This window comes from Colletotrichum abscissum (genome assembly GCF_030869225.1).
Source record: "Colletotrichum abscissum strain IMI 504890 chromosome Unknown Scaffold_41.1, whole genome shotgun sequence".
Taxonomy (NCBI): Eukaryota; Fungi; Ascomycota; class Sordariomycetes; order Glomerellales; family Glomerellaceae; genus Colletotrichum; species Colletotrichum abscissum.
Window position 1 is genome coordinate 325,035 of NW_026850332.1, and position 24,952 is coordinate 349,986.

Below are 24,952 nucleotides of genomic sequence, written 5' to 3' on the forward strand. Positions count from 1 at the left end.
AAGAACGGATACCCGTAAATAAATAAGATAAATAATTATAAATAAGTAGGATAGATAATTATAAATAAATAGGACGGACGACCGTTTAATAAATAGTTAAATAATAATAAATAAGAATATTATAAAAAATATATTTAAGAATAAGATTTATATATAGTATAAACTTAAGCTAGGCTTAAAAATAAACTTTTTATAGCTTTTTTAGTAATTAACTTAATATTAGATTTTACGATTACTTTTAACTATTTTTATTAAAAACCCCTCTAATAAGATTACGATTAATTACTAAAGCTTTATTTATTTTATAATTTATAAATATAGCTTTAGGGAAGCTATTTATAACTACGATACTATTTATTTAGTACTTATAACCTTAACTTTTACTAATATACTTATTATAACTAGCTAGTTATAATATTTTAATTACTCTTATTTAGTAAGTTAACTTTATAAAACTTACTAAGTAATAAAAACGAATAATAATATTTTTTAAGACCCTAAGTACCTCTTTATTTAATTTTAAATAACTTATTAACTTAACTAGCGAACTAACTAGGGTTAAGAATAATAAAATACTTAATATTATTTATAATTTTAATAATAATATAGTTTTTAAAAAGGTAAATTATAAAAAAATACGACGTATTATTAAAAAAAGTAATAAGTAGAATAAGGAACTTACGGAGCTTTTTAATAATAACTCTATTTAAATAGCCGTAACTTTAGCTAAGAATAATAAAAATATTACTACTTTTTAAAATATAGTTAATAAAACTATAACTAATTTAAAAATTAAAAAAAAAAAAATAATTTAAAATAAGAAGTTAAAACCCTCTAAGCTATTATTAATATTATTAAAACTTTTATAAATAAATAAGAGAAACTTAAGCTTAACATACTTATTACTTTTAATAAAACTACTAAATATCTTAAGGGATTTTTAATTTAGATTAAAACTTATTAAACGTTCTATATTACTAATTTTTATAATAAAACTAAATAAGTTATTTATATAATAACTTTTTTTTAAAAACAAGCTTTAAAATAGTTCGAACCCTTTTAAAAAAAATTCTTTAATAATAACGGCTATTTACCCTATTATAAAAAAAAAACTATAAATATTTTTAGTAGTATAATAAGATTTTAGAATATTTTTAAATCCCTATTTTAAGACTTTAATAAAAAATAATAAGTTAAAAAAGACCTAACTAATTTTTAATAAACTAAGTCCGCTTTATATTACGTTACTAAGTTTAAAAGATTTATAATATAACTCGATTTTATTAAAGAAACCTATATTTTTTTATTTTACTAAGGATTAAAAAATAAAATTAAGAACGAACTTAATAAAATAAAAATATTAATAAAATTCTTATAGTATACTAAACTTATTATTAAAATTAATATTTAATTATATAAATAATATAAAAAAAAGGGGGAAGTATAACGCCCTTAAACTAACTTTAATAAAAAATATTAAAATTATAATAAGTTACTAAGTAATTATTAAAATAATTTAAAAAATTAATAATAATAAAGTACGTTTTATAAATAATATAGAGGACTTATAAACTTTAATATTACTAAACATAAAAAACCCTAATAAAAAAAGGACTTTAAATATTATAACTATAATAAGCTAAGATATATAATTAGAAATTATTAATAACTTAAGCGTATTTAATACTAACTTATTTTAAAAAAACGAGCTAATATTATAAATAAAGAAGTCCCCTATAAGTAACTCTTATAAACGGCCTATTATAATAATAACTATCTTATTTATTAAAATAATAAAAAATAAATAGGATAGTACTTAAAATAACTTAAAAATAGTAAATAATTTACTTTATTTCTTATTAAAACCTTAATAATAATAATAAAAAAAATACCCGCTTATAGACCCTATATTTTTTTAAAAAAAAAAAAATTAAATATATTATTATACTCTCTTAGATCTATAAGAATATAAAAGAAAAAGCTAAAACGGACCTTATTATAAGGGATATATTTTACTTTTTTAAAAAACGAATTAAATAAAGACTCTTAACTAATATAAAAGAGTAACTCTTTAAATTTAAAAAAAAAGGACCCGATATAAAAAAAATTATAAATAGCCTTATTTATATAGTATAATAAAACTATATAAACTAGAAATAACTTATTAAGTTTAAAAAAGGATTTAAATTAAATAAGATCTTAACTAAGTTTATTTATATAATACGAAAAATAAATAGTAATAAGAAATTTATTTATAAAGTTAAGGAGTAGCTTAAAGACTTTTTATATAAAAATAAGATCGAAGTACTTAAAAAACCGACTCTTAATTTTAAAATTATAAAAAAAAAAAAATTAACTTTAATTTAAAAAAAAAAGAAAATATTAATATAAGAACTAGTTCTTTTTATTTTAATAAAATAAAATTACTTTATAATTCGGACGAACTTTATAACGTTACTTAATAACGTATTTAGATAAAGATCGATTATAAAGTATTACTTAATATTAATAATACTAACTTTAAAAAGGATAACGACGAACTACGGTATAAATATATTTATTTATTTAAAAATAACTAAACTATTTAGTTTTATAAAATTAAAAAACGTAAAAAGGTCGTAATAACCCCCTATATAAATAAAAACTACTTTTTATTTAACCTTAAGGACCCCTTTTATAAGGAATTATTTTAAATAAAATACTTAAATAATAAGTACTTTTAGTACTTTATATATAAATAAAATAGCCACTTTTATTTATAAAAATATAATAATAAGCTTATTAAGGATATTTATATAGAGGACTAACTACTTAGCTAAATATTACTAAGTTTTAATAATAATAATAAAGTAATATTTAGCTTAGACCCTAGCATTTTTATAAAATACTTTAATAACGAATATATAAAATAAAAAGATTATAAATACGACTAATATTAAGTTTATTATATTAAAAAAGCTAAGGCTTAGAGAGAATAATAAGAATTATATAAATAAGGTATTTAATAAAAAAAGCGTATATTAAAAAACTAAAAAAGCTAATTACGAAAAAATAATAAAAAATAAGAATAAAAAAAAGGTTCTTATATATAACTAATTAATATAACGACATATACTTACGAGTTAATTTTAATATTTATAAACGAGGATTAAATATTATTATTAATAGTAGCGTATAAGAAAATTATATTTTATTAAGGATAGTAAATAAACTTAACTTACTATAAGTATAAAAAAATAATTTATATTAATTATAAATAGTAAAAAGAGAACGAGTTAATTATAATTATAAATATATTAAATAAGAGACTATATACCTCTTAATATATATTAATAATTAGTTAGAATAATTATAATATAATATTATGGAGATTAGAAATATTAATATTATTTTAAAAATCTCGTAATTACGAAAATATAATTTATAAATAAATTAAATTACTAACTAGGTCCTCTAAGAAAATCTAGTTACTAAACGACTTAAAAAAAAAAGGGTTTAAACGGATTTTTAAAAACTCCTAAAGAACGAGAATAAATATAATATATAGCTTTTATTAAGATAGTAAAAAGCTTTAAGAAGTTTATAATTAGTACTAATAATTAGGGATCGTAACGATTCTAAACTATACTTAAAAAGTATTAAATATATATAAAACTATTTATAAAACCTAAAGAAATAGGGTTATTAAAATATAATAATTAAAATATAAAAATCGAATTTAAAAAAGGAATATAATCTAGGTTCTTTTTAATATACTTAATAAATTAAGAAGAATAGGAATACTTTGATAAATATATTAATAAAAAACTTAAAAAAGGACGTATTTAATTATCGAATTCTTTTATAAGATTACCCTTATTTTTCGTATTAAAAAAAGGAATAAAAAAACAAAAACTAATTATTAACTATAAAAGACTTAATAAAATTATAAAAAAGAATTACTATCCTTTATTATTTATTACTAAGTTTAGAGACCTATTTTATAGAGCTAATTAGTTTATTATTATAGATCTTAAAAAAGTATTTAACTAAATTCGAATTAAAAAAAAATAAAAATAAAAAACGGTATTTCGAACTTATAAAGGACTCTTTAAGTACCTCGTTATACCCTTTAGACTTATTAATATTTTAATAACTTTTTAAATAATAATTAATTACGTACTCCGGGAGTACGTTAATATTTTTATTATTATTTATATTAATAATATTCTTATCTTCTCCCCTAACTTTAAAATATATAAAAAGTATATTTATATAGTATTCTAAAAGTTTTAAAATACTAAGTTATATACTAAACTCTCTAAATACGAGTTCTATATATAAAAAATAAACTTCTTTAAATATATTATTATATTAAGATAAATTTATATATAAATATTAAAAATAAAAGTAGTTAGGGATTAGCTTATATTATAAAACGTTAAGGATATATAAGGATTTTTAAAATTCGTTAATTTTTATTAACGATTCTTTAAAAACTATATTAGCGTAGTTAGACTTTTTAATAACTTAATATAAAAAGATACCCTATTTATTTAAGATCTTAAGTATAAAAAAGTATTTATTAAAATTAAGAATATAGTCGTCTCCGAACTAGTTATTATAATTCCGGACCCTTAAAAGCTTTTCGAAATTAAGACTAATACTTTAAATTTTATTATAAGAGCAGTTCTAAAATAACGAAATAAATAAAAAAAGCTTTATTTATATTATTTTTATTTTAAAATATTTTATAAAATAAAATTAAATTAGTAAATTTATAATAAGGAACTTATAATTATTATCGAAGTATTCTAAGAATAGAGACTATAGTTATTTAGAACTAAGTACGAAGTTATAGTCTATATAAACTATAAGAACTTTATAAATTTTATAATAAATAAAAACCTAAATAAACGATAAATTAAGTAAAGCGAGTTCTTATTTAAGTTTAATTTCTAAATTATTTATTAAAAAGGTTTAGAAAATAATAAAATAAACGCTCTTAATAAAAGACTTAATTATAAAGTCGTAGTCCCTAAAGAAATATAAGTTATTTTTAAATAAAAAAAGGATAGTAGCTTTATATTAATTATAAAGCTTTTTATAATAGTTAAAAAGATTAATACTAGCTTAATTAAAAAAATAATCCCTAAGCTTATTATAAAAATTTATAATATATTAGTATATAGTTATTAAAGAATTATTAAAATATAAAAACGGATTTATTAATATTATAATAAATCTACTATACGCATTAAAATTATAAAAATAATTAAGAACTACGTAACTTATAAAAAAAGTAAAAATAGCTTATATAAGCTTTATAATAAGCTATAATTACTATAACTACTAATAAAAGTATAATAATTAATTATATAAGACTTTATTATTAAATTATTAAAGTCTAGAGAACTATTTACTAAAGTATAGTATAATAATATCTTAGTTATAGTTAACTAACTTACTAAGTTCGTACATTTTATTCCCTATAAAAAATTAAGTATTATAAAAGACCTAGTATATATATTTACTAAGGTTATACTCTCGAACTACGGTTTATTAAAAGAAATTATTTTAGATAGAAATAAACTATTTATTTTAAAGTTTTAAAAATCCCTAATTTCGTAATTTAGTATAGATTATAAACTATTAATATTATTTTATTTATAAACTAATAGATAGATAAAAAGAATTAACTAAATCCTTAAAATATACCTTCGTTATTATATAAACTATAACTAGGATAATTAAGTAACGCTTTTATTAATAGCCTAGTTCGTATATAATAATATAGTTAGTAAAAGTATAAGAGAATCCCCGTTTTACCTTAATTATAGATTTTAATTAATAGTATATAAAGAAGTATAATAAGGACTATAAGCTATAAAAGCTATAATAAACGTAAATAAATTTAAAAAGATTTATAAATAAGCTTTACTAAACTTTAAGTTTATATAATAATATATAAAAAAAAATATAAATAGATTAAGGATTAGAGGACTATTTTTGAAAAAGGGGAATAGTACTTATTTCTTTTATTATAATATTAAAACTAAATAACTAAATAATAAGTTAAATTATAAAAAACTTAGATTTTTTAAAATTATTAAAAAAGTCTTATTAATTAATTATAAATTAAGATTACTAAATACGATATAATACTATCCCGTTTTTTATATTTTATTATTTAAACTTATATTAAGAGGTTTATATATAAAAGATTATATTATTATCGAACTAAACTAATTAGAGTATAAAATTAAACGAATTATTAACTATAAAATTAAAAATAAAATACGAGAATTCTTTATGAAATAAAAAAACTACGAATATAAAAAAAATATATAAGAACTTATTACGAACCTCTAGAACTCTTAATAGTTTCTTAAAGAATATTAAAATTAAAATTAAATTTAGAACTCTTAGTTATTATAGTATCCTAATTAATAATTTTAAAAATACTATTAATTTATACTTTATAAGCTACTAAAAAAGTATTTTTAAAATTTTTAAAAAACTCTTTTAATATAACTCGACTTTTTTTAAATACTATTCGCTTTTAAAAATAAAGACGTTCTAATTTAAATAACGACTTATTTAACTTAACCTAAGCTTATTAATAAGCCTTAGCCTTTTTTTATAACTCCGTAGCTCTTTTTTAAAACTACGACTCTTTTATTTTTTTTTTATAATTAAAATAATTAAACTCTATTATTAACTAATTAATTATACCTAATTAAACTAAAATTTATAAATAAAAACGTAGTATTTATAAATATAAATAGTATTAATAAACGTATCATATAAAATACTTAAGTAATAGTATATTTTATAAACTTCGGAATTAAGAAGAACTAAATAACGGACCTTTTATAAGTAATAATTTAAATAAAATATTATTTTTATACCTTTATTAAAAAAACGAATAATATATAATAGTTTATAACGAGACGTAGTTATTAAAAATTTCGATTTTTTAATTTAACTTAATATTATATTAATATATTTTAAAAAAAAATACTTAATAATTCCCTAATTTAGGAATAAACGACCTATTTATAAGCCTAGAGGACTAGACTTTTAAAAAAAGAAGCTAATATTATAACTTAATACGTATAATAAAGCTAGGGCCTCGCCCTATAGGACCTATAATAACTATTATACTATATATATAAAAATACGGATTTAAAATAACTCCTCTCGGGATAGAAGAACTATAAATAAGTTACGTAATTACGATTATATAATAAAATAAAAAACGGACGCTTATAAATAAATAGGACGAACGATTATAAATAAATAGGACGGATGATCGTAAATAAATAAGATAAATAACCGTTTAGTAAATAGTTAAATAATAGTAAATAAAAATATTATAAAGGATATATTTAGGAACGAGATTTATATATAGTATAAACTTAAGCTAGGCTTAAAAATAGACTTTTTATAGCTTTTTTAATAATTAACTTAGTATTAAATCTTATAATTACTTTTAACTATTTTTACTAAGAACCCCTTTAATAAGACTATAATTAATTATTAAAGCTTTATTTATTTTACGATTTATAAATATAGCTTTAGGGAAGCTATTTACGATTACGATACTATTTATTTAATACTCGTAGCCTTAACTTTTACTAATATACTTACTATAACTAGCTAGCCGTAATATAATAATAGTAATAAAGTAATAGTAATAAAGTAATAATAATAAGATAATAGTAATAAACGGCGAGAGAAGTAGCGTTTTTTAATTTTAATAAAAGAAACGAGGTAACGAATATATATATATATATATAAGTCGAAGTTAAAAACGTATATTAATAAGGTTAGTATTATTTTTAATAACGGTAATAAGGGTATTTCTAATACTATACTATTATAAGCTATTATTACCTAAAGGGTAGTAAACTTAGCTAAGTAAGTAGCTTATAAAGTAGTAGTATTGGGCGCTTAATATCGCCGTTAATAATCCGTAATTATAAACTTTATAAGAGGGAAAGTTAAAAAATCAAAAAATCTAAAGAAAATAGTCTATTAAAATAGTAGGAGTATTTATTAATATTATATTTGTTTTAGTATTCTACTTTTACTAACTACTCGGGCGATTCTTAATATCCTTTATATAGTATTAATATATAGTATTAATAAATACTCTTACTATTTCAATAGACTATTTTTTTTTAAATTTTTTACCTTTTTAACTTTCCCTCTTATAAAGTTTATAATTACGGATTATTAACGGCAATATTAAGTACCTAACGCTACTACTTTATAAGCCTACGCTTACTTAGCTAAGTTTATAGCCCGCTAAGTAATAATAGTTTATAATAATAATATTAAAAATACCCTCGTTACCGTTATTAAATAATATTAACCTTACGATATCTACCCTAGTACTTTTAACTTTAACTCGTATATATATATATATATATTTAGGGAATTAATAAGGACGTATAACGAATTAATACGGACGTATAGCTCTTAGGGACGTATAATATTCTCTACTTCTAATTAATCTAAAAATTTATTATTAATATACTTAGATTTTATTACTTTTTTTAAAAATACTTATCCCTTTTTATAATCTCCTTTATACGATTATACCTTAAGGGAGTTTTATTATAAAGCTATTATTAACTTAATATATTTTACGTCCTCTTTTTTTTAAAGTTATATTAGTTTATATAATATAGAATAGCTCCTTTAATAGCTTACGTACTAAACTTATATTACCGAGCTTAATTTAATAACTTAGATAATTAAAACTATTTTATAAAACGCTAACGCTCTAATAATAATAATATATTATTATCTCTTATTTTAAATAGAAGCTATATTAATATTAGCTAGTTTTATAAAATTAGCGATCCTTATATATATAGTAACTTAATAAACGATATTTTACCTAAGCTATTATAAAAAACATAACTACTATTTTACTATCCGTACCGATATATTAAAATAAAACTAACCTTCTATTTTAATTAAAAATTCCTTAATAAAACTAATATTTTTTAGCTTTTTACTATTCCCCGATTTTTATTAATATATAGTCCTCCCCTTTTTAATAAAGAGTTTAAATAGTTTATATTTTATTTTATATATTATTTTTTAAAAAGGATATAAACTACTTAATATACTACCCTCCCCCGAATATTACTAAAACCTAGTCCCTCTCCTTTTTTTAATAAATCTTAATAACTTACTTAGCCTATTATAAAATAGTTTAATAATATTCTTTAGTTTATTATATAAGTTATTAAGATTAATAAAAAGTTAATAATTAGCCTTATTTAATAATATAAATAAAGCTATTTATAATAAGAAACGTAGGGTTCTTAAATAAACTTAGTACCCTATTTATTTTTATAATAAAACCCTTTTTTAAGTTTATTATCTTTTTAAACCGTAGTTTTTTATTATACCTAAAGTAATAAATCCTCCTCCTCTCCCTTAAATAAAACCCTAAACTTATTAATTCTTAATAATTTAGAGCTAATAATAAATACTCTTTTTAATTAAGTTAATACTTTTATTAAGGTTAATAGTTTTAGTATTATAAAATATTACGGGTATAAATAAAATAAGAAGAATATTTAGTATATATTTTAATATAACTAATATAAATATCTTAAGCTTAGCCGTAGTATAGGTTTAAATTAATAAAGATTTTAAAAATATAGTTATAAATAGAAGTTAATTATTAAGGTTAAAATCGAGGGATAGTAATTATTATAATAATATAAAGATCTTTAATATAATTAATATAACTATAGGCCTAGTTTTAAAGTATTTATATACCCTTTTTATTATAAGCTTATTTAGCTAGTTAAGGATATTATTAAAATTATAAACTAACAGGTTAGGATTTAGGTACATAACGTACGCATTATTATCTAAGAGTAGTTCTTAAAGTCTTTATTTACTTAGTAAAATATTTATAATATTAAGGCTCGTATAAACTAAAAAAAACTAGTTAAATACTCGTTAATTATAGCGTTAATTAAGCTATTTAATAAGTAAGATATTTTATATATAATAAAATAAGTAAATAACGAGCTAAACTACTTTATTAGTTTTATTTAGACCTTTTTTTATTATTTTTAAATATAAAAGCGATTCCCTAAGGTAATTAGCTTTAATAATACTTATAATACTAATCGCTTTAAGCTCTCTCTTTTCTAAGTTATTAAATAAACTTACTTTAAATTTATTTATAATACTGCGTTCGGCCTTATTAATAATAAAAAACGAAAGGGTTTTTAATTTCTTTTAGTAAGTATCTACTAATTTATAAACTAATACTTAGTCCGTTATTTTATTATTATTATTATAAATTATAATAAATAAATAAAAGCTATACTAAACGAGTAGTTCTTAGACGTTTAATAATAACTTTATATTTATTATATTAATTTTAATATTATATACTTAAAGCTAAGTAAAAATTGGTTAAGGACCGTAGTTATAGTAGTAATAATAATAAGTTTAATAATAAGGGATATTAGTTATTAATATAAATAATAGTTATACTAAGTAATAAGGATAAGACCTATATTAATATACTTATTAATAAGCCCCCCCCTTATACGTATTATAAGGTTTTTATAATATAAAAGCTTATTATTTTTACTAAGACTAAGTATATTTTTAAAAAAGCCTAGATTAAGCTTTATAAAGAGTTTAATAACTAATACCTAATTTTTTAGTACTTCTACGTAATATACCTATTTTTAAAAGTATAATAAGCCTATTATTTTATTTAAAAATACTAGAACTTTAATACTTACGTTATTTTTAATACTAAGTTAAGTAATAATAATATTAAGGGTTATTTCTTAAATAATCTTAGTTACTTATATTAGCTTATTAACGTTACATAAAATATAATTAATAATTAAGAGCTATACTTTTATTAAGTTTATATAAAGGATAAGGTATTTATAAACTAGGAATATATAAGTACTCGCTTTAAGTACCTAAGTAAACTTTGAATAATACTTTTTTAAAATATTTTATTTTAATTAGGATATAAGGCCGGCTTATAAAAAAAGTAATATTATTTAATAAGAAGCTATTTTTAAAACCCCTCGGATTTTATAATCTAAATTATACTATTTTAACTAAGCTAAGTATCTTATATTATTATAAAATCTATTTTAAAATATTAAATTTAGCTACTTTTAATAAATAAGAAGTATACCCTTAGTAATATTTTTAAAAAACGTCTTTTTTAAATTTATATTACTAAATCCTTAATTTTAAAATTATTCTATCTTTTTATAATAAGCTAAAGAATATAGTATAGCCTATTTTATTATAACTAACCTTATTTAAAAAAAGTTAGTTAGCTAATTAAGCCTATACTACTTATAATAACTAAAGTATTAATAATAAAAAGCGAGGCTACTTATTTAAGAATAAAAATAAGTTAATATTAACTAAGTTTATAAAAAAAATAAGTTAGCTAAGTTAAAACTAGATATTAAGCTTATTTTAATAATAAATAAAGAGCTAGTTTAACGTTCTTAATAAAAAAAGAATAATAGGGAATTATATAAATAAATAGCTAATATAGCTTAGTATTTAAAGAAAACGGAGCTAATAAAAAGTAGTTTATAATAATAATAAATTATTATAACTACGTTAAAAAAGGTAATTAAGTAGATATTATTATAATTTACTCTTTATATATCTTAAATATATAATAAAAAAAGCCTTATTTATTTAAAATTTATAAAAGCTTAGATTACTAACTTATTTAAAATTTATAAATTTTAAATAAGTAATATAACGGTTCTAAATAAGTACGTAGGTTATAATAGTATTTTTATTTTTAAAAATCTTAAACTAGAGCTTAAGTTAAAGAGGATAATAAGAATAGCTATATTAATATAATTACTCTTATTATTTTTATAAAGAAGTACTGTTTTTTTAAACTAATTAGAAGTAGAGAATATTATATATCCTTAAGAGCTATATATCTATATTAATTCGTTATGCGTCCCTATTAATTCCCTATATTTATTACCTTATTTCTTTTATTAAAGTTAAAAACGCTTCTCTCGCTATTTATTATTATTATACTATTACTATTATTATTTAACTATTTACCTTAAGTATATTTTATTAAAATACTAAGACGTTACTAATAACTTATTAACCCTTAGGGCTTTTTTAATAGTTAGAAGTTCGATCTTATAAGTATTATACTAAATAACCCTAAGCTATAAAGAGACCGCCTTAATAAATATTATATTAATAATATTAACTTATAAAAAATAAATAAATATATTATAATAAGTATTACTCTTATTAGTGCCTTTTTAATATAATAAAGTAATATAAATAAGCTTAGACTTAATAATATAATTAAGAACTTAAAAAGAGTATAAATAAGTATATTAAATAAAAATATTAGGGAGAGGTTATTATTAAATAAGATAAAAGGAGAAAGTAAAGGGTAGTATTTAGTTATTAAAAATATAATTAATATACTACGGTAGTAGGGTTATTAATATCTTAAGTTTAGTTAGTATTAATAACTACGGCTAGTTATAGTTAGTTATAAAGTTTTATTAAAATACGTAATAAAGATACTTAATATTAACCCTAATAGACTAGCTTATTTATAAAGGCGAAGATGGCCCCTAATAAGGCGGACCGGACCCTAAAAGGCTATTAATATTATATATTAATATTATATAATTAATATTAAGAACTGCCCGAGTAACTAGTAAAAGTAGAATAAAAAAACAAATTAAAAAAAATAAATAAATAAGACCCCCTAAGTAATAATAATACTTATATAAAAAAAGAGATTATATTAAACCTAGCTACTTACGTAAGCTAGTATTAAGAGGTTTTATATATATTAAAATAAATAAAGCTTACCCTATAAGTAGTTAGAATTATATAATAAAAGGTTAGGAGCTATTAATAAAAGGGAAATAATAGTTAAGTTAGTTAATTATTATTTTAATTAGTAATTAGGTATAGAGCACAATATACTTAGTTTTTTTTAATACGTAATATATAGTACGGCCCCGGCGGATTACTCTGTCGAGGGGACGAGGATACCTATAGTATAGAACTTTCGTACATGCCGACTACTACCCGTTTTGTACCTGGTGATTTTGCGTACCCGAAAAGGTGAGTTATAATTACGAGAGAAAGTTAGAATGCGAATACGGTAGAATGTCTCCGAATCATATGAATTAAAAAGTTGCCTGCCTGAATCTCTATATGTCTCCATCTCATCCCATATGTAGCTATTTCAATTATCATACAGTGAACATCCCATCCTATCAATTACAACGGAGGCGCATCGGGGTCCTCCATACACTGATCTACCCGCATGAGCTGCTTTCCCGTGGCCTTGGCCATCTTGATGAAGTCCCTCAAATAGCTGACAGTACTGGGATACAAGTAGTGCATGACAACGAGACTGCCGCCCTTGTCCAGGTCGCGCTTGAAAGACACCTTCTGCTGTTCGGGAGTGTCGGACTGGGCGTAGAGCCAATCCTCGACATCGATGTTCCAGTTCACAATGTAGGGGCTGTTGCTTTGCGTCGCCGCAACCAGCTGCTGTCTCATACGAGCGCCCTCGTTACCGAAAGGAGGGCGGAAGTACTTGGTCGTGATGCCGAACTGCTCCTTAACAGCGGCAATGTCCTGGCTATACTCCCACATGATAGCGTCGTTGTTGGGGAGCCCCTCCATTCTAGGGTGGGTGTAGCTATGAAGGGCCATTTGGTGGCCTTCCTTCATCATGTCCTGATAGATGGTGCTCAGATTCGTAGAGGGGTCTCTCAACGGAGCACCGACGGTAAAGAAGGTGACCTTGATGTTCTCCGATCTGATGACCTCCATAACCTCCTGGGCGTACTTTGGGTCACCATCATCGATGGCAAAGGCAATCGAATTGGGTCGCTTGCAAGCAAAGACCAGGTTACCGCTGGGCAGCTTGTTTGGGATAAGCGTATTGGCGGGAACAGACGAGACGATTTCAACTTTGGTCAAAGTGACCGCCTCATTGGTGTAGAAGCCTTTGAAAGCCAGGCCAACAGCACGCTTGCGTACGATGTTGAAGTGGGAAATGGGAATGTAGATGTCGTTGCCAGTGGCATAGCGAGCCGCCTCCAATGAATCCCAGGTCTCGGGGAAAGGTGCTACAGTATCGCTGCATTGTGTGTTATGCTGCTGCATCGCAATGGTGAACTTATTGCTTCCCGAGTATGCAACGTGCAAGTAAGAGCCATCGTACATGGTCATGTCAGTGCAGCCATCTCCGAATTGCGTGTAGTAAGAGTAGTCGGCGTCTGGTGCCTTGATAACAACCTTTCCCTTGGTCCACTTCGCTGCAGTGTCGACATCACCTCCATGCCAGAATCCAAGGGCGTTTTGGCTCTGGCTTGCAAAGTTATCGATGACCTTGGCCGGAACTGTGGCGCTGGGCGCAGGGACAGTCGAAGCTGTAGCAGAAACGGACGGCTGAGTCTTGACGATATACTCAGATGGTGTGCTTCCGCAGTAGAAGGCCATGGGACCAAAAGTCACAGCCCCTGAGAGTGAGCCGAACAAAATTGAGGATATCTTGGACTGGTCGATGGTAGGAAACTTGGAGAAGGGAAAGCTGTACAGCTTTTCGGTGCCGTCGAATGTCCATCCGAGATCAGCCGTGGACTGAAAGCCAAAGACTGTATCGTCACCGCCACATGTCGCCGGCGATGCCATCTGGACTTGGAACGTCGTACCCTTGGTGGCCTTGATGCGCAGAGAGATACCACCATAAGTCTGCGTCTTGGCATTTGTGCAGGCAGTCTTGCTGTAGAAATAAGAGTCCTTGTTGTTTGGTGATAATGTGACCCTGTTACCGCTCACAGCGATGCTCTTCATGGTACCGTCATCGCTGCTTGGCTGAAGCATGGCATTATAGAAGAGGAAAGTCAGCCGTGACTGGGACTCCCAATCGTCGATGAGAAGATTGCTGCAGCTCGACGAAGCAGGTGACAACTGGGAAGTGGCGGAGCTGGAGGTAGCTGACATCCTGACAGAAGATATGGACGGGGATGATGAGCGAACACTTGAAGCTACCGAAGATGTACTGCTGGCCTGGGAGTTTGCCGCGGACGAGGTAGCACTCTGAGAGGCGCCTGATGGCCTGGCTGACGTCGAGAAAGAGGAGGAGGCAGTACTCGAAACCGTGCTTGCAGCTCGTGCAGTTCCGGATGTAGATGATATCGAAGTGCGAGTTGTAGCGCCCGAAAGAATGGGGCTGGACTGAGAGCTGCTTGAAATTGGTGTTGCTGGAGTAGATGGACTGGTAGCATCATTGCACAGGAATTGCAAGTTGTCGAATGAATACGAGGAGAATTGAGAGTATGTGGACCAGACGAATCCGGTGATGGCGTCAAGGTTTGCCTCCGTGAATGAAGATAGAGAGATGGTAACCGTTTGCTGTGAGCCAGTGAGGCCCGAGATGGTGACCCATTGGCTCTTGTATGTTTTGTCGCTACATGATGTTCTTGACTGGATTTCCAACAACATGGAAGCGTCTTTGGGCCCCGTGATCGACAGCGACAGGGCCTTGTAGCCCTGAGTAGCTGCTTTGACGCACCCCAGAGTCTCGTAGAAGTATGAAGTGGTATCGGCTTTGGGAGTGAAGGTGAGTGCTCCGTTGGTGATGGCGATCTTTGACATGGAACCGTCGTCACTGGTCCACGAATTGAACTTGTTGACTCCGCCAACGGATGATCTTGAAAAGTCGTCTATTATAAAGTTAGAGCATGCTGCCTGAGCAGTTGCTACAAGGCTGAAGAGCCCGAGGAATTTGCTGGCAGGAGACATGGTGGCGATGCTCAGCCCGTCCGCTATGTCGTTTATAAAATAATGACTCTCAAGCAAAAAGATATGTGAGGACTTGGAGATAAGTTAAGGTGATGAGGACAGAGACAAGAGAGAATCCGGATTGAGGGAAGAGACTCGTGAGAGACATATATACAACTTGACCACGCCATTATAGCACCTCCCTCAAAATCCACCTAGATGGTGGCGCCGAGGAGGTTTGTTCGACCACACGCTTGTGGATGTCAAGAAACTAGCCGGGAGTGTATACCTGAGAAGCTACCGCATCACCCAACAACACATCCTGGGTTCGCAGAGTGAGCGGCTGGTCAGTGGCTCGGACGGCGATCCATCCTATGTGGAGCCCTTACCGGACGAGCAACTCAGGGACCTTGTGCGATGGACAAAGCATGGAAGCTCAACCTGCCACTTGGAGGGCCAAGAACACACTAAGTCAGCCTCGCTAGCAAAGGCATAGCAGAGCCTTCAGTTCTCAGGTGGAATGAGGTTGTGGAGATGAACCGAGGCCAAGGAAAGACGACACTCGACCGAGCATCGTCGGGACGAGGCATTGTGCCTACCAGCGCCCGAACGCTTGGGAGTGGCGTTCATCGTCGAGACAGAATTTAAAAACCGCCCTGTGTAACCGTTAGGATTGAAAGACATGGGCGGATGATGCGGTTGAAGATACAGCCGCTCCTTTGTTTGTTTCGAGCTTGACATCGGTCAGCTAATTGACGTTCAGATGAGATAAAAGAATCGCCGGGCCAGGTATAGCTGGTAGAGGTGTGAACAAGGGTGAAAGAAGCCACTAAACCAGCAGACGGTGGGCCAAGAAGATTCGAAACAAGACAGTTCGAAACATAACAAGAAAGAATGGGGCTCTATTTACCATCTTGGTAGCTTCCTTCTAGCCGTAACCGGCGTCTGGGTAGTACTCGCGTGGTGTATAGAGTTGAGGCGCTCCTTGAGTTCTTCGGTAGACGAGCCCATAGGTGCCTTGGTGGGTCGAGCGGATAGGCGAGTGGTCGCAAATCAGTTGATAATGCAACCTACTAGGTAATGGACATCTGCAAAGTTACCGTTGTAGCCTTCTGTCGTGCTCTTCTTTGTCCTCGTATCCGCGAGAAGAAAGATCTCCAGCAGCAAAAATATCCGACGACTCCTACGCTCCTTCATTTGCCATGCATCTCGCAAGTGTGGTTAGCGTGGATCTTTGCCACACTAGGTCATGATTTGCCCCGAAACGAAGACAAAAAATAGACTGGAAGCGGGAAGGACAGAGCGCTAGCTCGAGGGCGTACTTGGCAGTACCTTGAGCAATTTAGGAGTCAGAACCTTTTTACTTTGAGATACGCTGGCCGAACAAAAGCAGTCAATAATATCGAGACAACGGGGTTCGGCTCGTGCTTGATCAAGTTCGTTGAGCTGTGATGCAAAAGTCTCGGCCATGAAAGGGAGCAGTCGGCCAGCAGCGCCCGTGTAGTAACTGCATGTCGTCGTTCAGAAAGACGGATACAACGGGTCTCTGTGATTTTAGAGTGACGGGTAGGATCGTGGGGATTGGCTGTGCTCTGCATATTGCTCGATGCTGTATTCGTAAACGATTTAAGGATGGCCTTGAGATGCGCGCACTGAGGTCTGAAGGGCCACAACCGATAGTTCACCGGCCACCCCGGTAGCACGATCCATCGTGGGCGTTGACCTCAATTCAAATACATGGAAGATGGCAGTGAACTGACTGCTCAGACGTCGCGCATCCCCATCGCCCTCTGGTATCGTGTTGTCCTCGACCTGGCCTCCGTATCGTATGCTGAAGTCAGGCACGGCGGGGAATAAGGTTATGTCAAGCCATCCCGACCTGAATCATGCAGCTAGAACGGGGAATTCCCGGACCCAAACATAGCCCGTCGGCGACGGAGAGAAAGGGAGCCGGAGAGTAGGACACGAGAGAAAGTCCCAGCTAGGTATTGAAGAACTTGATGAGTTATATTACATTATGCTACTAATCACTCACTGCAAGTGGAGAAGTCGCACATCTTGGCAGGCACGGTCTAGATGCTGGCAATGACGGAGGGTTTCGTCCTTTGCATTCTGCTATCTGGTGTGGTTTTTCTAATTGTTCAGATGCCACCACATTCGTGATGGTTGCCAAGCCGGTGGACGATCAATGCGAGAGAGTTTGCAAGTGTCGAGGTTTCATGGCATGGGCCCGTGAGCAGTTGGCAGGCCGCAGCAGCGTCCACAGGTAATTAGTAGGTATCCAAGTGGAGGTCGAGCCCGTCCCGGGCATTGCGGTGAAATGTCGACTGGCTCGTGCGCTGAGCGCCAAGTCTTCTGACTAAGCCCGAGCACAAGCCGGGCGGAGGAGCAGGTGTCGTGGCGTCCGAGGCATTCACGAGGGTCCCGCCCAGTCCACCGGTCCACGGGTCTACGGATGTTTGCCATAAACAAACAGATAGACTCGGGATGGATTACGGGAGTTATAGAAAACAACATCGACTTGAGAGGGTGAGGTAATCACCCATGCGCATGCGCAATCTGTTCTGGGATGTGGGAGTAACAAGCAGATACTGCAAAAGCGAGTCTCTAGCACCTTGCGATTCAAATCTCTTAACTGCATTTTCTGATAATGAGCATGTCAAAAATCTCCAGCCTAGATTTCTCGTAGGCATTTGCAGTTGGACAATTTTGAACAGGCTGATGACAACTCTAGCCCGTATCAAATCGACCATGACGTCCTCCTGACCCGGTGATATCATTTCCCGGCAAAACAATCAAAGGCAATAGTCACGCCCAAGGCTCTCAAGGTATGGGGACAGTGTTGGCCCTTCCATGGCAGAAAACCTGCGAAATCTACCCGAGTAGCTACCTACTCGGACTGAGGTGGAGGGAAAAGGTGGTTACTGTCGTAATAGCACTTGCCTACGTACTTACCTAAGCTAGTCAATGGAGAAGGAGGGTGCCAGTGAGGGAGGCCATATGACCTGAGCAACCACAACCGAGCTGAGTTGGCAGCCCTCCAGCGGCAAGAGGCCAACTTCACCCAATAGTAAATCGCCAATGCCAGGCACATAGCCCTTCGAAAGGCAGGCACGGGCAGGCTACGTTAGTTGGTTAGCTGATGATGGGGGGATTCGTGAAGGATGAGGACCTTACCCAGCGTACCCCGGGTGTCACAGTGTGCATGTTGCAAGTTGAATACGGCATTTGTCGTCATTTTGCGAGCACGCCGCATGCATTGAATGACATCAACCAGTAAAAGTAAGGTAGGTAGGCGCGGACAGGACAGGACAAGGCCTTTCTCTATCGAGGAACCCCGAGACAGCTAGCGGTAGCAGCCGGCTTCTTTTTTTTGGGGGGGGGGGGGGATGGCGAGACCGGGTGACTCCTTCCAGTCCACCAGTCAGTCTGCAACGCCGGATGACTGTCGCAGTGTCCTCCCCACGCCACGCCCCTTCCGGATTCCCTCTGATTGGGAGGAGCCATGGGTTTCGGCCCAAAAGCAGAGGAAAGTGCAGCAGGGACGGGGGGAAGTATTATCTGCTTTTGACTCCGCACATTCTGCATTCTGCAGCACTCGCAGACTTGCAGTCCCAAACAATGGAATTCGCGATTCGTCATACCTTATCCGTACCTATCCGTAGGCCATTCATCAACAGGTTCCACGTTACCTTGCCTTAAGGTACACCCCCCTCCCCCTCCATCCATCGCATCCACACGCCCCGAGCTTTATCATGGACCGTACCTACCTTATCAACGTATCAAGTGCACTATCATCCAGCTTTATCGCCCGTCTGTTCGCTAAGCCGAGACGATGAGCCCCCTTCCCGGTCAAGAGGCCACCACCAGCGCGTCTGACACTCATCTCGCATTACCTACATCATCTTGCTCGCGCCAGGTCCTGCCTTTACAGCCCAGGCGTGCGGTGTGCCTGCATCGCGACCAACCCACTCCGTCACGCCCTTTCCGTCTCATCTGAAGTTGGAACTCAGCCTGGCAAGCTTGGCTCCAGTCTCCAGATCCAAAAGTTGGGACACGCGCGCCTCCCCCATCCCCTTTGAACCATGCGCACTGTGGCTCGTCCAACCTACCTTACCTCCCATTGCCTTATCTGTCTTCCTTGCCTTACCTCGATGGAAGGCGCCTTACTAACCGTTGCCAACTATATCACATCCGTCATCCCGCGACCTTTGTCCATGCGAATTCCGTCTTTCTCTACCTCTTCATCTGTTTCCTGACAACTCCAACACGAACCTGGTTCTACCTTGCTACGAAATCTGTATCTGTATGCTCACCCCACTCTACGTGTACCTTATTCGACATTACCTGCGTCCGCCCAGAACTCGATCTCGACGCTACCTTCCGTCTCGAATCCTTGTTATCATCCTCGGCAACTCAGCCCTTCAGCTTTGTCCGGTGACTCACCCGGCCACTTCCGTCCGCCTTGGTGTGATTACCTCATCCAACCTGCCTCCTACTGCCCGGACCCTCCTCCTTCCTTTGGCCTCAGTCTACTAGTGCTAGGTAGCCACCTCCCCCGAGCCAGTCACCGAAGCGCTCACTGCTCCTTCACTTGCCCTCACATCGACTATATCTACTTGTCCCCTAGCCCCTTCCCCAAACTCTTTCGACACCTACTCCATATTCAAGGCTCTCTCCAGCCAGGCAAACGTTACCTTCACCCAAATCGGAAAGCGGTTTGACGACTGCTTACCTATTACGAATATCGATACTTCTTCCTCATCTACCTTTTCCACGTACCGTGCTCCGTCAACCTAGACACCATGGCCGCTTCAATCGAATCTCCGGCCCAGTTCGAACGCGACCTGCGAAGCGCCAACCAAGATTTCAAAAGATCAAAGGATTCACGGTCCAAGTGGTCCAACGGAGCTCGTCCTCTGGCCGGGTGCCATCTCGACTGGTATACTCTTGACGCTGTTGGCGGAACTGAGCAACAGCGAGCCATGACACGGCCTCGGGCCAGAAACAGTGAGACGTACGCTTCCCCCTGAACGCTTGTAACCGTATATTCTAGCAGTACACCTAATACTCGCAATAGTTCTCACTACAAGAAGCATATGCAGAACTTCAGCAAGTTCCGGTCACACTCGGAGTTCCCGCAAGGACGGCTGCGCTCGGCAGCTCGCGCCAAGGAACAGATCAAAGATCCTCTCAGCCGTTCCGTCATGAATATGGCGCCATCGCAAGACTTGTATGGAGACATCGCTGCCACTGAGGACTGGAAGTACAGCTTTGATCGTGTTGAAAGCCCCGGCCGACCAATGACTCTGGACATATTTGTCAAGACGACAACGGGTCGCGAGACGGAGCGTATGGTCGAGAAGGAGTACGAAATTCTCAATGAGAATGGTCAGGTTCTCAAGGGCCGCAAGGCACGCCAAAACCTACGCCAGGAAGGCGGCCGCGTTTCTGAAGAAGATGGTTTCCAGCTCGTCTAAAGTCGGCAGATGGACGAATCACGCCCGTGAGTGACTGTACGAGACGAGGACTGACTGGCATTGTTTCTGAGAATTCGGTTACCTAGGCGTTGGTGGATTGAGCTTGGCATGCATACTACCTTACCTCGATCACCAAGCGGATCAGGCGGTGCCTCAATACAATTTGGGCGTGTAAGGGCGTTTCTACTCGGCGTTGGGTTGAGGGGATAGCGATATTGGCATCACCTCGGTTAGTAGGCATACGCATCGCAATGATGACAATGATGAATATTAACGCCTTCGAATTGTGCTCCTGTAGACAGCTGCCGCGCTTCCGTGATCCGTTGTCTTGTGGCTCTATAGTGCGGCTCTGTACACTTATGGATCAACTCACCCGGGCTGGGATTGGGATGGGAGCTCCCGACTCTGCAGCCGGCTCCAAGGTCTGTAATCAATTTTGGTTTGCCCCAAAGGCTGTAGGATGAGGGTGGGCAAGGCGATTCGCAAGTTCGGAGTTGGCCTTTCATTGTTTATGATGAGATGGGGCTGTTGGTGATGATCCTTCGAGGCAAATTGACGCCAAAAGCGGCTTGGTGCTTACGAACCGAGGTCCAATGGAAAGGTAGGTTTTCGTACGGATACAATACGGTAGTTATCTTTGTACAGTTACGCGGATACGTGAGCGGCAACCCACTACCCAGGACCGGCCGAGGACCGTGAGCCGTGGCTGATGCATGCGGCGGGCAGGGGCAGGCTCCATTCGCACTCCGCTGCGGCATGGGGGCTGGAGAAGAATGGTGGTGCCTAATTCAAACCCTAGTCTGACATTTCTGAGGTGATTTCTTTTTTCAGGGACTTTGGTCTTCACCTCTCGTCGGGTTCTAAAGGTAATACTTAATAGCGAGGCCCGGTGCGGGCTACTTTTGTATTCAGAGGGGAAAACTGATGACCATGCAGGTCTCTTCGTCACCATTCCCCTCTCCCTTTACCGCCTTATTGTTCTACTCCCAAGTCTTCTCTTCACCGTGCCTCTTCCCTTTATGAACCAATTTCGAATAGTCTCTAATTACCCTAACGTTGACTCTGGCTTGATCAACCGCTGCCACACAATCGGCCACCTTCTGCGGTTCATCCGATCTAGCTGAGTGACCAGGTTACGCCTTGTACCGACCCACGCCCAAACCCACACCCACGAGCCATTACAACATTCCGCAAGACTTGACGATGGCTTCAACGCTGAGTGATGGGCGATCAGTGGTGTTGCATTCTCGGTCACTACCAGCGCTGCCAACAGATTTTTCGGGCCCCTCGGAGTTGCCAGCAGAGCTTCCACCATTGCCACTGCCCCCAATGACAGTGAGAGCATCGCCGCCGCCTCCGGCACCGGCGTCGACATCTAGCATGAACGCAGCATCGTCCTCTTTTGTAACAGAAAAGGCATTGCTGGCAAATCGTTCTATTGATGATGACCTGACAACCGACAGCGCCAGTACCTCGGAGCCCCCACCATATTCAAGCCCCTCCAATAGCTCGGAGACGTCTGTTTCACACGATTCCCAAGGGATACACGGAATTCACAATTATACCGGTCTACCCAGGCTGGATTACAAGCTTTACTCACCACCAAATTTCACTCTATCGCCCGATTGTACCACCCTGTCGTCCAAGGCAGAGTATCTGACAGCGAGCGCTAGCGCGCTGATAGGGCTCGTCAGATCCCAGGCGAGCATCCCACCCAAGCCGTTGATACATATCAAAGGCAACCGTGGTCGCACTATTGATTTTGACTTCAAAATGAACCTTATGGGCCTGTTGGTGGCAGACGACATGGGCAAGCGTCTGGACTACATTCGGTGTGTTGCGCCGGGCGAGGTCGCGTTCCGTGGCGGCGCGAAGCCCGATGTCCTCCCCGAGGTGGGTGATAGGGAGCTGGATGAGTGGTGTCGCCGATTCATCGAGGATCCGGCGCCCATCAAGAGTTTTGGTGAGTTCGCCTTGCGTTACACGGTATGCGATTGGTTGAACTATGTCTAACCTGAAGCCCTCGCCTTGAAGCACTCGAACGAGTTGTTGCCAATCTAGACACGCTCTACATTGAGGGCCAGATTCGTAGTTTGATCGCCTCGACTCAGTACAAGGGGCAGATCAACATCTCGTTTCCCGTGACGCATGCCAAGGTCAAGGTCAAGAGTGCCGAGAAGCCGAGCAAGCTCTACATGGGCATGAAGAACCTTTTCACAAGCAAGCACAAGTACGAAGTGGTACAGTCGGTGTGGCCCTTTGCGACGGCCAGGAACGGCGAGGAGGGTCGGAGGTGCATGGTGCAGAGTGAAGAAGTGTGGTGGCGGGTAAGTGCAGCTTCCCAAATGACATGCAGTGCCCTTGTAGAAGCTGTGGTCGCAACTATTGTCAACCTTGAGTTATTGACGATATTTCTCGCAGGAATGGAGAGACTCAATCAAGTATGCCATGGCGCAGAAAAGGCAGAACGGGGCGTACGTGACGAACGAGGACAAGCTGGAGGCACTCATGGAGGGCAAGGGCAAGGGCGTGGCGTCCATCGACTGGGGAGGGACAGGACCCGAGCTTGAGGAACACGTCGTGTGAGACTCTCGCAGGAGTCGTGACGCATGATATCTCGCTTGGCCGGGGAATTGAGTGCGATTTTGGATGAATGATGATACCCAAATTTGGCGTTTGAGCCATATGGAGATTGTGTACTGCATTGCCTAAGAATGGCTGATCTGTGATTAGTTCTCGCGGTCTAACTTGATGCTGTACAAAGTCGAATGCAGTAAGTCAAAATTAGAACTGAATAACAGGCTCCGGTATCGATTTTGTTTGGCACTTTCAGGATACTTCTATTTGGGAAATTTTCAAGATAGCTATATGAATGTTCATTAGGCAGAAGGCAGAAAGTGAGAAAAAGAAAGAGAAGGTTAACGAGTGCAAGAAAGACACGCGCGCAGTGACATGAGATTGGTTTTGATCAAGTTTTTTTTTTTACCAGTGAGTATCCTCGCAGTAGATGCATAACTTGGCAAGTCTTGCCATGGTATTTAGCTGATATGAGCCTCATTCTACGCCAAGTACGAGGTTAACGATAAAGCGTTACTATGTACATACGGGGCAGGTGTGGTAAGGCAGAGAGGGCTTGCAAGGAAGCAGCAATTGGCAAATTGGCAGGGTCTCATGCAGCTTGCCTCTTTCGGATGGAACAACCGACGACAGTGAGTCACCGCCCCGCATCGCCCCAGACCTGCCGCCTGCGCCTCTTAGGCCCTTCCGAACAGGTACCTACAGTAGTCTTGACGCTCCGGGACATGGGCAAATTTGCGATCCCAGTTTTTCGATCCATTGACTTGGGATCAACCCATATGCTTACCTCCTAGTCAGCGCATCGAGACCAAAGGTCTCGGCAAACGGATGCATGGTAGAGGTGAGTGGAAAGCGGGACGAGACTGCCCGACGCAGTGACACACTCGGCCAGTGACTCCCACTCCCCGCAATTACCTTAGCCTTAGCCCCGGTTACTCAATGAAGACATTCCCACAGTAATGCGTGCTCCGTAAATGGGAAAGCTATCGTATAATTGCAGGGGTAGCCAGTCTCGTTCCATACTGAATACACCAATGGGATGCGGCCAAGAATCGGTTTGATTCAATTGCCATGTTGGACTC

At 34.6% G+C, this 24,952-nt stretch overlaps 3 protein-coding genes across 3 annotated transcripts, besides 1 other annotated feature; 2 read left to right on the plus strand and 1 right to left on the minus strand.

Annotated features, from left to right (window-relative positions):
• Positions 1–10,195: 10,195 nt before the first annotated feature.
• Positions 10,196–10,261: a sequence feature (Short protein (CABS01_12969, KAK1487490.1) was converted to a misc_feature.).
• Positions 10,262–13,296: 3,035 nt separating this feature from the next.
• On the minus strand, positions 13,297–15,834 carry CABS01_12970 (uncharacterized protein; the record flags this gene model as incomplete). Its single annotated transcript, XM_060546317.1, has 1 exon — positions 13,297–15,834. One exon carries the CDS (start codon positions 15,832–15,834, stop codon positions 13,297–13,299), a length of 2,538 nt encoding a protein of 845 aa, XP_060395463.1.
• A 4,784-nt stretch (positions 15,835–20,618) lies between these two features.
• CABS01_12971 (uncharacterized protein) lies at positions 20,619–21,293 on the plus strand (the record flags this gene model as incomplete). Its single annotated transcript, XM_060546318.1, has 2 exons — positions 20,619–20,830; positions 20,894–21,293. The coding sequence occupies 2 exons, from the start codon at positions 20,619–20,621 to the stop codon at positions 21,291–21,293; spliced, it is 612 nt and encodes a 203-aa protein (XP_060395464.1).
• Positions 21,294–22,496: 1,203 nt separating this feature from the next.
• CABS01_12972 (uncharacterized protein) lies at positions 22,497–23,879 on the plus strand (the record flags this gene model as incomplete). The annotated part of the gene is made up of 3 exons (XM_060546319.1): positions 22,497–23,256; positions 23,328–23,620; positions 23,715–23,879. The coding sequence occupies 3 exons, from the start codon at positions 22,497–22,499 to the stop codon at positions 23,877–23,879; spliced, it is 1,218 nt and encodes a 405-aa protein (XP_060395465.1).
• Positions 23,880–24,952: the final 1,073 nt, after the last annotated feature.